Raw genomic sequence first — 13,586 nt, forward strand, 5'->3', positions numbered from 1 at the left:
AGCTAAACTATTTAAAAAAATTAAAACAGACAAAAATCTGCCACGTTTGCCTACATTTACTCACTTACCTTTAAAAAACAACTAAAAAAGCCAACGCAAACCACTTAAACTCCCATTTGAATCACAGAACGCCCCAAATGCTACGAGAACTTGAAGAAAACAAAAACTGACTAAAATAGCGTACAAGGCAAAATGTTACAAAAATAGCTCAAAAATGACTAAAACATCATTTTTTTTTATTTAGATAGGCAAAACCGCGTTTAAACGCACTATTGCTAGTTTGGGCAAAAGAAACAAACAACTTTGACAGAAAAATTGGAGGTTAAACTAAAAAACTACTTTCAAAATACCGCAAGTGATAAAAAAATCCCCTGGCATAGTAAAAATATTCTCATACAAACTTTTCTCGCTCTCCCTCGAAAAAGCGGCATGAACAGAAAACAATCTCACTTCTCTCCGCTCTCCAGCAATTTGACAGAAATACTTTCCTTGAACGCAAGTTACTTCCTGTTTCAAATACACTCCAACAAAAATACCGATTCAAAAAATTACCAATACAACAAAAAAGAAGCTCCACCAAAACTCATTTTCGAGTTTTCAAAAAGACAGCACACCCTACAATTCAATTTCGTTGAATTGTAAGACACCAAAAGGAGGCCAATAACAGCTGCAGCTATAATTTTCATTATTTGCTGGGAGGTTATATTTTGATTATGAATCTCTAAACTTACTGCTGTTTTAATTAGCTGCTCTTAAAAAACATTCAATTAGAGTGACATACACTAACTTGACCCTATCTCGTTAAATTAATTTAAAAAAAGTCAGCTTAAGAAGGAGGAAGTCATATTTCAGAGTGGGTAAGTCACGTGTGACCATTAACAGCCCCAGCTATCAGAAAACGTTTTTCAAATAAATTAGTTATAAAAGCATGAAGTCACATATGCAAAAACAAAAATCTGACCAAAAACTTATTTTCCAAAGAAGATTTGAAACCATTCGCTGTCAAATGGAAACATCCAGAAGTTCCAATTATGCTTCCTTAGAAAATTGGTCTTATAATCAATCAGAAAATTTCATAGGTGCAATTTTAAACAATCAAATTTAACACAGAAAAACAAATAAAAAAATAAGAACAAAACTCAAAAACTCTCCGAATTTATATAAAATCAAATGGCGATAATTTTGTATCAATGATTAGCCGTCAATTGAAAACATTTGATTCAAATATGCCTCATTATTAACACACGAAGACTACAAAATCAGATGCAAAATAAAGAACTAAAAATCAACAAACATAGCTGGCAGATTGCCAGAAAATAGCCGCAATAGATTCGTAGATCGGCAGTCTAAAAAAAAGTAAGACAGACCAAAAAAAATCGTCTTTTCATTGAAGGCTGATCTGTTATATTTTGATTAAAAATCTGTATAAGTTATTGCTGCCTCTATTAGCTGATCTTAAATAACCTTCATTTAGAGTGACACACACCCATTTAACCTTATCTCTTTTAATTAAAGTAACTAAAAGTCAATTTTAAAGTGAGAAAAACATTTTTGAGAGTGAGGTAAGTCACGTGCGACCAAAAATTTAACCGCGCGAATGAACAAAAAAAGCTCGCTCCACTAAGAGCGCAAAATGACATCGCGCACGCATTTCAGTTGAAATTGCATGAACGAATGAACAAAAACCAGATTTGAAGTTATGATGTCATATGGTCGTAACAAAAAAACTTGACGACGAAATAAAAAAAAACATAGCCGGAAGAAATCCAGAAGCGACTGGAAGCTTCAGATTTTCATAAAAATACCGTAATTGCAGCTGAAGCCATTACCTTTTGTATTAAACCTTTAACTCATTACCTCCCCAGATCTGATCTAAAAATTGGTGGAATTTTTACCGCTGTCGCCAAGAGAAACAAAATGGAGCAAAATTTCAAATTACTGAAATTGTTTCGTAACGTTAAATGTGTCCAAAATAATAGGGATGATCAAAATACTGACAAGCTCAAAAAGCTGTAAACAAAACCAATAGCCAATGAAAGACTGATAAAACCACTACTAGTTTTCTAATCAGTGCAATTATAACAAAAATAGCATATAAGTCTTCCTTGTTGGATAAAGATTATGGACCAAATGATTTCATACTAACTCAAAAAGTATAAATCATAGAAAAAGCAACAGAATGATATTCAAAGGCAAAAAATCGTTCAGAAACAATACTAATTTCATTGTTCAGCATTCGCGACAAAAAAGACGACGAGTCATCCGAGACAAAGTTCCATCCTCCTGAACAGAACAAAACATAGTCAACAGACACATTGGCGGAAAATAGCCGCGATAGACGCTTGTGGCCTACCATGAAATAAAAAAAAACTAAAGAAAAAAGATTGACAGATCGACCACCAGCTTTTTATTAGACCACTGGACAATTTGTATAAGATTCGTACTGCCAATTTTATGAGAAACATTTGCTGTACAAGGAAAAAGCCCTAATCGAGCTTTTCAAAATTAATATTCGATATAAGACTCTATTACTCAGGAAAAAGGGCATATAAGTTTGGCACTACTTAGATGCACACTAGTGACCTTTAATTAGTAAAGTTTCATGAAAATTAAAGTTCGATCAGTGAGTTCAGAAGTCATTTTTTAGAGTGAGGTAAGGCACGCAATTGACCTAAAGGGAGAAATGACGTCACGAACACAAATTTTAACTGCAAAGCAATAGAAGTCACAGAAGTCATTGAAAAAGCCAATTCCAAGAAGTCAGGGTAAGACGCAACAAAAATTTGTTACGCCTAAAGGGGTTGATTTTCATTGAAACAAAATTGGAGTCCCTCTTGTTGCACAAAAAGGCTTTCTAGTAATTAAAACCAAAATTCGAACAAAAAACAGAAAAATTGGAAAAAAACTACCAAAATCGGATTAGCATATGCACAATTTTATAAAACAAAATTACATCGAGGTAGAAAGAGGCGTTGATTATATGCATTATCAAAGGGAAGTTGCCATATTAACTGATATTTGACAAAAGACGGCTGGAAGATTGAAAAATGAAGAAATTAATAGAAAAAAAGGCAAAAATTAAATAATAAACAAAGAAATGTGCCAATTTTGAACTTCAAACGCACTGTGGTATCAATTTCCGGGGTTTACATTTCAATATATCAGCGAATAAAAATTAATTCTACAAAAAACCAAATTACAAGCAAAAAATAGGTCACTTAGACGAAAAACGGCTAGAAACGGTTATCTATATGTGCCATTCAGTCAAAAACTACTTTCCAAAGTCAAAAAGTCATTCACTAAACGCAGCGCATGATCAAAAAAACTTCTCTCGCTCAGAAAAAATTAGTTTACACAGCAATTTTACTCGATTTCGCTTTTAGGTCAAAACATCGTCTGAACGAATAGTATTTCCGGTAAAAAAAACCTTAAGAAAACCAATACTCCTCTTCGAGTCGCAAAAAACCTTACGAAAACCAATACTCCTCTTCGAGTCGTAAAAAACCAAGAGAAGGCCAATAATAGCCTCAGCTATCGCTGTGCGTCTATTAATAACGTGATAGATATGAATATTGAAATGCAAGTGGCCGATTGACGAAAAGCAGCAGAATTATAAGAAATATACGTGAGCGCAATAGGTTCAAGGTAACACGGTGAGGCTAACAATTCGGCGTCTTAGAGTTTCTGTTTGATTACTTCTTGGTACAAACCCTCACTGGGTAGGTTGGTGCAGGCTGCTTGATCGCTCATCATTTCTCTGGCTTTCAATATGTGCTCTTCCAGAATTCTGAAAAGAAGTAACTGGCTGAACTCGCTAGCATCCTGCTGCTCCATCACTCCCACCCCTAAAGCTGTGAGGAAGGGTGTTGGGTCGGCTACAGGTCGTTCTGACTTCAACATCAGGGCAAACAGACGCCTCAGCTCAAGTATGATAAGTATCTTTGATTCAGCCTCTGATTGTGGGCAAAGATTTTGCAGCATATCCAACACCATATCTAAGATGGCAACACAATTTGCAGGGTTATATCATCAAACGAAGTCTAAAACTTATTAATTACCACAAAAAATTCTAAAATCTTGAAAAATCAAAAACTGATTTTTGAACAGCTTCAATAAAGTATTGATCTTTAGTGTTCTTCAATAATACTATAGCGCAGAACAAAATAAAAGTGCTCATGTACTGATCGGTAAGAAATTATTTGTTTGCGACATCGAAAACAGGAAACATTAATAAAAGTGTATCGCCATAAGCTTAGTGGGCCAACCTTTTTTCTCGACAAGGATGTCCAAAGAGAATAGAAGATTCCTCAACTGCTTATCATGGTACCACAACTGAAGGAAACAGTTGACATAACACGTGGCTCCCAAGTTCTTCAGTCCCATCGGCTGATGTTTCGAAAGGTCACGCACCTCAGGCACAATCACACCACTCGTGTCATCTAAATATTGTCCTCTTAAAAATGATCGACTACCACCTAAGTTAGGAGCCCCTACAATGGATATTACAGAAAATGGTCAAATATTCTCAACACGCAAGGAATTCTCTGATTGAAGCTAGTTTAAACTTAGGTAGGTTGGTCCCGGGAGTTGAGCGATGATAAAAAAGCTATAACAGCAGAGGGTCATTGAAGCCTCCCGAAAACACCCTTCACACCATGAAATTCACACACTACGAAGCATTAACCAGCATCTTCCAGCGTCACTGTACTGTAGAATAAGCGCCTACTTGATTCGGAAAGAGCTGCCGGGCGAGTCAAAGCCCTAAGGCTTTACTAGTTTACCTGTTTTTATTGAGAAAAAGTCAAAGCACTCATGCGAGCCAACGAAAAATCTAAAAACGCTCAAGCAAAAATTTTGCATAAAGACACACGACTACGATAGTAAGCCTCGGAGTTTGGACACCGAATCTGGCACAAACTGGAGGCCAGACAAACGGACGCATTTCTAGATGCCACGGGATGCCTCCGCAGGACCCGAATCGATCATCAGCGGTATGAAACGCAGTGCATTCCCAACATAGCTGGCAGATCGCCAGAAAATAGCCGCAACAGCATTGTAGATCTCCAATCTCAAAAAAAAACAGAACACAGACCAAAAATACTCTTTTCGTTAAAGGATGAGATGTTATATTTTGATTAAGAATCTGTATAAGTTATTGCTGCCTTTATCAGCTGCTCTCAAATAAACTTCATTTACATTCACTTAACCTTCTCTTTGAATTAAAGTAAAGAAAAGACAATTTCAAAGTTAGGAAGTGATATTCGAGAGTTAGGTAAGTCACGTGTGACCAAAAATAATCACGCGAATGAACAAAAAATTCGCTCCACTAAGAGTGAGAAATGACGTCACACGCAATTCAATTGAAATTGCACAAACGAATGAACACAAAGCAGATTTGAAGTGATTGAGACGTCATATGGTCGTAACAACAATCTTGACGACGACATAAAAAAACATAGCCGGACAAATTCCAAAACCGACTCGAATTATTATCTTTTTGTCTTGATACGTTTACTTTTCGACTGACCAAATTTCATTTGAAAATTGGCAAAAAATGCACAACTGTCAAAACGAGAAACATTTGAGCATTATCATCATTGGACACAATCGGGGGATGGGGGTGCACCGGGGGTGGGTTTCAACGGTGGGAGGGGGTCTATGGCTGCACGGGGCCCTTACGGCCTGAACTATGTACAGGGGTGGGGATTGGGGTGGGGTTGAAGTGAGGTGGGCTAATGTGGGTTGGGAGGGGTTGATGTGCGGGTGGGGCGGGGGGGGGGGGTGAAGTGAGAGGCCGGTTTGATGTGGGGGGAGGGGGGTCAACCGGTAAAACTCTAAGAACCGCCGTTCACACCATACGTATGAGTCTCCAAAACAGATTCTGTGAATCGCATACTTGGAGACCAATGAGCTAAAAGACCCTAAGAGCACTTAATGCTCGCTGGGCGCTGCCTGTTTATCCCATTTGTGAGGACGAAACGTCAAATGGGTCAGAAGAAAAACCGGTAGAGCAAAAAAATTGCATAAAGACCCACAGGACTAATATAAATGCTACAAGCTTCGTTTGAGAGAAATTAAAAAGAATTACGACAATAGTCAGAACTAATATAAAGCCACACGGATTTAAAATATAAGTTGTCATTTTGACAGAAAAAACTCATTACAACTTTGAAACAGCAAACATTTGATAAAGTTGAAAAACGGCAACAATTCATAGTACGATCAAACATGATAGGCTCAGAAAACCGAGAAGGTCACAATATGTCATGAGAAGAATCAGGATACTAGTCTTAAAAAGTTGGAACTGCGCAATCAACTCTGCCACCCTAAAGAAATTGTGAAATTATATGGCAGAAATTATTCTTAACATGAACTGAATTAGAGAACTAAAAAAAAACAGACATATTAGAGAATATAAAGGGACACTGACATATGCACCGAGTTTTCAAAAAATTCCGCTTAAAAAGAATGCCAGAAATTAACTGAACCATCAAGGGATGGGGTGCAACCGGGGGGGGGGGGGGGGTTCAACGGTGGGAGGGGGTATACGGCTGCACCGGGCCCTTAAGGCCTGAACTATGTGCAGGGGTGGGGATTGAGGGGGATTGCAGTGAGGGAGCTGATGTGAGTTGGGAGGGGCTGATGTGAAGTGGGGGGGTGAAGTGAGAGGCCGGTTTGATGTGGGGGGAGGGGAGTCAACCGGTAAAACTCTAAGAACCGCCGTTCACACCATACGTATGAGTCTCCAAAACAGATTCTGTGAATCGCATACTTGGAGACCAATGAGCTAAAAGACCCTAAGAGCACTTAATGCCCGCTGGGCGCTGCCTGTTTATCCCATTTGTGAGGACGAAAAGTCAAATGGGTCAGAAGAAAAACCGGTAGAGCAAAAAATTGCATAAAACACCAACAGGAGTAATATAATTGCTAAAAATTAGTTTGAGAGCAATTAATAAGAATTACGACAATAGTCAGAACTAATATAAAGCCACACAGATCTAAAATATAAGTTGTCATTTTGACAGAAAAAACTCATTACAACTTTGAAACAGCAAACATTTGATAAAGTTGAAAAACGGCAACAATTCATAGTACGGTCAAACATGATAGGCTCAGAAAACCGAGAAGGTCACAATATGTCATGAGAAGAATCAGGATACTAGTCTTAAAAAGTTGGAACTGCGCAATCAACTCTGCCACCCTAAAGAAATTGTCAAATTATATGGCAGAAATTATTCTTAACATGAACTGAATTAGAGAACTAAAAAAACAGACATAATAGAGAATATAAAGGGACACTGACATATGCACCGAGTTTTCAAAAAATTCCGCTTAAAAAGAAAGCCAGAAATTAACTGAACCATCAAGGGATGGGGTGCAACCGGGGGGGGGGGGGGGGGTTCAACGGTGGGAGGGGGTATACGGCTGCACCGGGCACTTAAGGCCTGAACTATGTGCAGGGGTGGGGATTGAGGGGGATTGCAGTGAGGGAGCTGATGTGAGTTGGGAGGGGCTGATGTGAAGTGGGGGGGGGGGGGTGAAGTGAGAGGCGGGTTTGATGTGGGGGAGGGAGCGTCAACTCTAAGAACCACCCTTCACACCATACGTATACGTCTCCAAAACAGTTTCTATGAATCGCATACTTGGAGACCAATGAGCTAAAACGCTATAAGAGCACTTAATTCCCGCTGGGCGCTGCCTGTTTATCCCATTTGTGAGGACGAAAAGTCAAATGGGTCAGAAGAAAAACCGGTAGAGCAAAAAAATCGCATAAAGACCCACCGGACTAATATAAATGCTACAAGCTTCGTTTGAGAGAAATTAAAAAGAATTACGACAATAGTCAGAACTAATATAAAGCCACACGGATTTAAAATATAAGTTGTCATTTTGACTGAAAAAACTCTTAGCAAACATTTGATAAAGTTGAAAAACGGCCACAATTAATAGTACGGTCAAAACTGATAGGCTCAGAAAACCGAGAACGCCACAAATTGTCATGAAAAGAATCAAGATACTAGTCTCAAAAAGTTGGAACTGCGCAATCAACACTGCCAACCAAAAGACCTTGTTAAATCATATGACAGACATTCATAAAACAGGAACTAAATTAGAGAATAAAAAGAAAATGTTAAAATAAAATGAAGATTCAAGAAAAAAAGGCTTAAATCTTTAAATTTTCATGACAATTGCCAAAATGAAACAAAAAAAGCGGAGCTAAAAAAACCATAGGTTTTAGGAGTGCTAGAATGATACATGCAAGAAGGTGGAGAAAGACACGTATTGCAAAAAAAAAACAAACAAAAAGATTACTTCTTGAGTTACAAAAAAATACTAATCAAAGTGAAGAGAAAGAAAGCAGAAAAACTAAAGAAAGATAAATTGGAGGATTAGATACATTGAATGGCAATCCCCTGTATAGATAGAAAAAATAAAAACATTTCAAAGTTTCCAAATTTCAAAATATTTTACAAGAATATCAAAAGGTATTAAAATAGCACTTACGATTTTTTTTACTGAAATTTAACTGAACAGAAACAAAATAACTCAATTTTCGATAAAAACGAATCAAAAATCCGTGACAGTGCACAATGAGATATTTTTCTGGTCACAAGAAAAAATCAACAAATTGTTAAAGAGAAGCATTCAATGCATAAATTATGAAAATTACATTGCCATATGCACTGAGTTTTCAAAAAATTCCGCTTAAAAAAGAATTAGACGAATGCCAAAAAATAACTAAAAAATGAAGAAATATGCGCCCATTTTGAACTCGAAATGCATTATTAGGCTCTCATAAACTGTGGTATCAATTTTAGAAGCTTGCATAAGAATACAGCATTGAAAAAAAATTATTTCCATACACAAAACAAAGTACAATAAAAAACTGGGCCAATTGGCCAAAAAACGGCTTAAAACGGTTATATATATGCTCAATTCTGTCAAAAACACTTTTCAAAGTCAAAGAGTCATTCAATTAACGCAGCGCATGACGATAACACTTTTTTCGCTCAGACACAAATAGTTCACACGGCAATTTTACTCGTTTTTGCTTTTTAGCCATGTCAGGCTCCGAAAACTCTAATTCCGAAGAAAAATTTGAATACTACAAAAAATGGCCAAACTTGTTACAAATTTTATCAATTTCAATAAGTTCTCTAAATCGAAACACTATTTTATTAACATAAAAACTGTGATCAATTGGTAACTGAATGAACTTTGTCGCTTTAACTATAAACAGTTGTCGCTTTAAATTACAAAGAACGAAATAAAACTAAATGACCAAAAAATTAATAAAATCGAAATTAATCATAAAAAAGAGAGAAAAATATTCAAATGCAAAACTTTGTATGTTATCAAAATCATGACCTAAGAAAATCCGCAGAAAATGAGCGTTGTTCATCATTTGTAAAAGTAAAGCTAGCAAAACCTCAGTGCCATATGTTTAAAAAATTAATTGTAAACAAAATTTTAAAAAACTGAAAGGAAAAAGACTATTAGTTCAAAGCATTAATTTTCAATTTAATAAAAGCAGAGCGAATAAAACTATAAGTCTTAGGAGAGTGTTAGAAACAAAAATGCTAGAAAGGGGAGAATACATACATTGTGAAAAAGTTTAGAAAAACTAACTTAAATAGAAAAAAAAACTAAATTAGAAACCCTAAAAAACGAACAAAATGAGGTAAAAAACAAGGATTTTTGTCATTAAGCAATCGAGGTTTAAGAACAATACATATCCATCTTCCTGTCTCAGTAAGAAGATAAAACAGCTCAATTGCGAAACAGTAAAACAAATTCAAAAAAATGTTCGAAATATGGTAAAAATGTTCACTGAAATTTAAAGAGTTATCGACAAAAAACATTTCAATTAGCAACAAAACGAAACCAAACACACCGATGTGGCACCAAAAGCCAAAAGACTTTTTATGGCAAATAAACTCAACAAGTACAACCAAAAGAACTTAGAAAGCTTTGAGAAAACCGCCAAAATCCGATTAGTGTGTGTACAATTTTATAAAACAAAAACACCTCACATCAAAAAGAGCCATTCAATTCAGTAATTATCAAAAAGACGTTGACATATTTACAAATTTGGTTAAAAAAGTCCAATCAAGGAGCCAAAAATTAAGAAAATTAATAAAAAAGCCAAAAATTGACAAAAAATCGAGAAATATTGGCCAATTTTGCACTTGAAACGCAATATTAAGCTCTCAAAAACATTGTGGTATCGATTACAGAAGGTTGCATATTCATGCGGCATCGATCAAAATTTGCTTCTAAAATCATAAACCGACTAATGTCGGAAGAATTGCTCTCGAACGACAGGCGGGTGGAAAAAGATTTGCCCCCACCGGGATTCGAACCATTCACCTCCCGCTTCATAACCATATTCACTGCCGACTGTGCTATTTGGCCCTTATTGTTTCTATGCTGCAACCGACTTTATATTAGCAATAAGCTTTACATCGGAGTGAGAGCAATAGAGATCACTTGAAGAGCGAAAGCGAGAAAAAGTCACTTGAGAAGTCAAAGAATGTTCTAGAAGAAAAGCGCAAAATGGTCAAGCAAAAAATTTGCATAAAAAAGACCAACACGTTTACAATAGTTGCTATGAACTTCGTTCAAGAGCAATTAAAATCCAAGTTACAATAAAAAACCTTAAGAAAATCAATACTCTCTTCGAGTCGTAAAAAACCTCATGAAAACCAATACACCTCTTCGAGTCGTAAAAAAACCAAAAGAAGGCCGTCGCTGTGCGGCTATTAGTAAAGGATCAGTGCATGTGATCTAAGTACACGCCTACAATCAGGAGCAGAATGTCACAAAAATGTCTGCACGGCACCAGGTCCACCACACAACAAAGTCGAGCATGAAGCAATTCTACAACACGGAATGCGGACAGTGAAAAATTCGATTCCAACAGTCCTCAACGATCAACCAATAGTCGGATCACTTCAAGACTAACACAAAAAGAACCTAGACAGGAGAGACGAAGTCGTACTGGCACACAGAGAAGCGGGTTATGCAGCAGCCTGAACTACCACCTAAGACTCGGAATCCTGGGCAACCCGAACTGCAGAAACTGCAAAAAGGAAATTGAGACAGTGAAGCACTCCATGCAAGAAACATGCAAGGCAATTTCTGAGAAGCCGCAAAACTTTTCTGGGAAGACCCCGAGAAGGCCGCTGCTCTGACCCGATCCCTGTGAGGGCCTTAATAACAACACAACAACATAACAAACTTCGTTCGAGAGCAATTAATCAGAGTTTAGATCTATAATTATTGTTCTCGAATATTTGTGTTGTGGATATATTGAATTCTCCTTTAACAACTTTTAAAGATGGCCATATTTTAACGAGGTTCTAATGATGTCATTGAACAATACGCTGAAAAAAATTTGAACTGCTTTCTGTTACAATTTCAACCAACACCGCTTGTTTCCTATTTAAAGGAATCACTAATTAGCTCAGAAATAAAGTAGTTTCAGAAGCAGTTGTTACTAGCATAAAATGGGAACCTTATCAGAAATCTGATATCTTATCAGAGCATAATACCTTTCGATGAGACCTTAATCAGTAATATTTCATTTGGTAAGGGCGAAAGAAAAAAGCCACGGGGTGACAGAGGTCGTACTCTCATGGACGAGGTCAGGTCAAAACGATGAGGACAAATTCCTATAGTAAAATTTGTTTCCGAAATCCATTGTTACAGCTTCTCATAAACAGCGCTAAAAGCTAAAACCTCAAAATCGAAACTTTCGTTTGATTTAAATGTCTTAGTGCAGATGTCATTTTGGGAAGGTGGTAAGTGCACCTACGTAAAACACATTTCATTAAAAATTTATGTTGAAGAAGGTATTAACGGCACGCAAACAATCTATTTTTGAACGTTACTAGCCAAAAAAGTGCTGCTATGAGCTGTTCACGTGCCAAATAATTGGTTACAAGGATCTAAAAACTAAAATAAGCTCAAGAAGAGCTTCGCGATTGCTACATGGCTATTAACGTTTTGCTATATTGTCTTAGCATTGCTATCCAGCGCAGCTGCATTGCATTTAAATGCAACCGCTTTTAATCTGAACTAAATCAAACAAAGGTTTGTAAGAGCTCGCAATTTGTTCCAAACCTCATCATTAAAATTTTCTACTAAGGCTTTCACTCTCAAAAGGGGAAATAATAATTCAAATTCGGATGGATCACAAATCCTAATTTTACGCCAATCTTTATTACAAACTTCAAGCAGAACTGTTGATTTGATATCACGTCTTGAATCAAATCATCTATGGTACATCTTCCAAACTATGGCACATCTTCGAACTTTGTTTAGACAAAATTACATTTATTTCAAACTTTCGATAGGTACTTCGTCGTAGCGTAACTCTTTCAGAAGAAAAAAAGGCGAACAACCTGAACCTTTACGGGAGTTGGTCACAAATGTGAGCAATAAATCAGGATACCAGATAAACAAAGACGGCTATAGATGAATAATTAATTTGAAAATTGAACGCTTTACAAGATGTTACCCAGCGTTTTCCGGAATAACTCCAGAACAGCTAAAAAATTGTGGTAAATAAATTTCCGTCGTAAAACCGGTAGTAAAAGGAAAGCCGAAAATTTTTTTAAAAATACTCCAACCATTTCTATCCTTGGGTTTCTTCATTAACTATAGAATAAAGAAGCCAAAGCTTCCAATCTCATGGTCAACTAAGTAAGTGAAGACATTAATAAATCTTGAACCCGTTTTTTATATTAAAACTGGACCAGCTAAAAATCTTTTTCTTCTTTTACCTCACCTCTCAAAAGTAATAGTTAAATTATTTCAGAAGTTTCAGTTTAGCTTATCACAAATTGTAGTTCTTCAGCTCGACAAAAAAACCACATCTATCAAGCTTCCAGCTTTTGATTGGTCGATAAATGTAGAACATATAAAAAACTAATCCACTAAAATTTCAGAAAGTTAGTTGATAATATTACAACTATCCAGTTGGTTCATAGAGCACCGACAAAAATCTTAGAATTCGACCTAGCAGAAATCAGAACGTTTTTCCTCAAACGCACTCTGAAAAACTTGGCAAAAAATTACCGAATCCCCTATTGGGCTGCTAACAGTAACCTAGAGAAAACTAGTAGCAGCACTCTAGCACATAGCCGATGCCCCATAGCGACAGAGGTTTGCAACGTTTTTTCTGCCACAATACTTTCTATACAAAATCCTCATTATAGTCATTTTCAATATCAAAAACAAAACAAACCGCTGAACTTATCCCATTTTTACTAGACGTTTTGAAACGCTTTTAGTTATCAATAGTCCCATCGCCCAGGCGCATTGAAGTTAATGTTACTTTTGATGACATTTCTCTGCAAATTAAATTTACATTCAAGAACACGGCAACTTTAAAACCTCACATCTTTGACTGGAACTCCAACGGCATCAACAACACACTACCTACTAACTTCAGCAAAGCAGAAGTGAGTTCATTTCAAAACCCAAACAGAAGAATGACTTAACCTAAACCAATATGGCTGACACAAATCCTTTTCATGTTCATCTCCGACATTTCTCCGGACTACCGAACGAAAACTGGG

General features: G+C 36.6%; 1 protein-coding gene across 3 annotated transcripts in view; it reads right to left on the minus strand.

The window, feature by feature from the left end:
* LOC142341789 (uncharacterized) overlaps window positions 1-13,586 on the minus strand; it is a 110,687-nt gene that overhangs the window by 85,946 nt on the left and 11,155 nt on the right. For 2 of the 3 annotated variants that reach the window (XM_075393023.1, XM_075393021.1), the window contains exons 3-4: window positions 4,266-4,439; window positions 3,711-3,995 (exon numbers count right to left, since the gene is read on the minus strand). In XM_075393023.1, the coding sequence (XP_075249138.1) occupies window positions 3,711-3,995; window positions 4,266-4,439 (459 nt within the window). The remainder of the gene's footprint in view (window positions 1-3,710; window positions 3,996-4,265; window positions 4,440-13,586) is intronic. The other variant, XM_075393022.1, reaches the window with a different exon arrangement.

The sequence above is a fragment of the Convolutriloba macropyga genome, chromosome 6 (assembly GCF_964194025.1).
Source record: "Convolutriloba macropyga chromosome 6, txConMacr16.3, whole genome shotgun sequence".
Taxonomy (NCBI): domain Eukaryota; kingdom Metazoa; phylum Xenacoelomorpha; order Acoela; family Convolutidae; genus Convolutriloba; species Convolutriloba macropyga.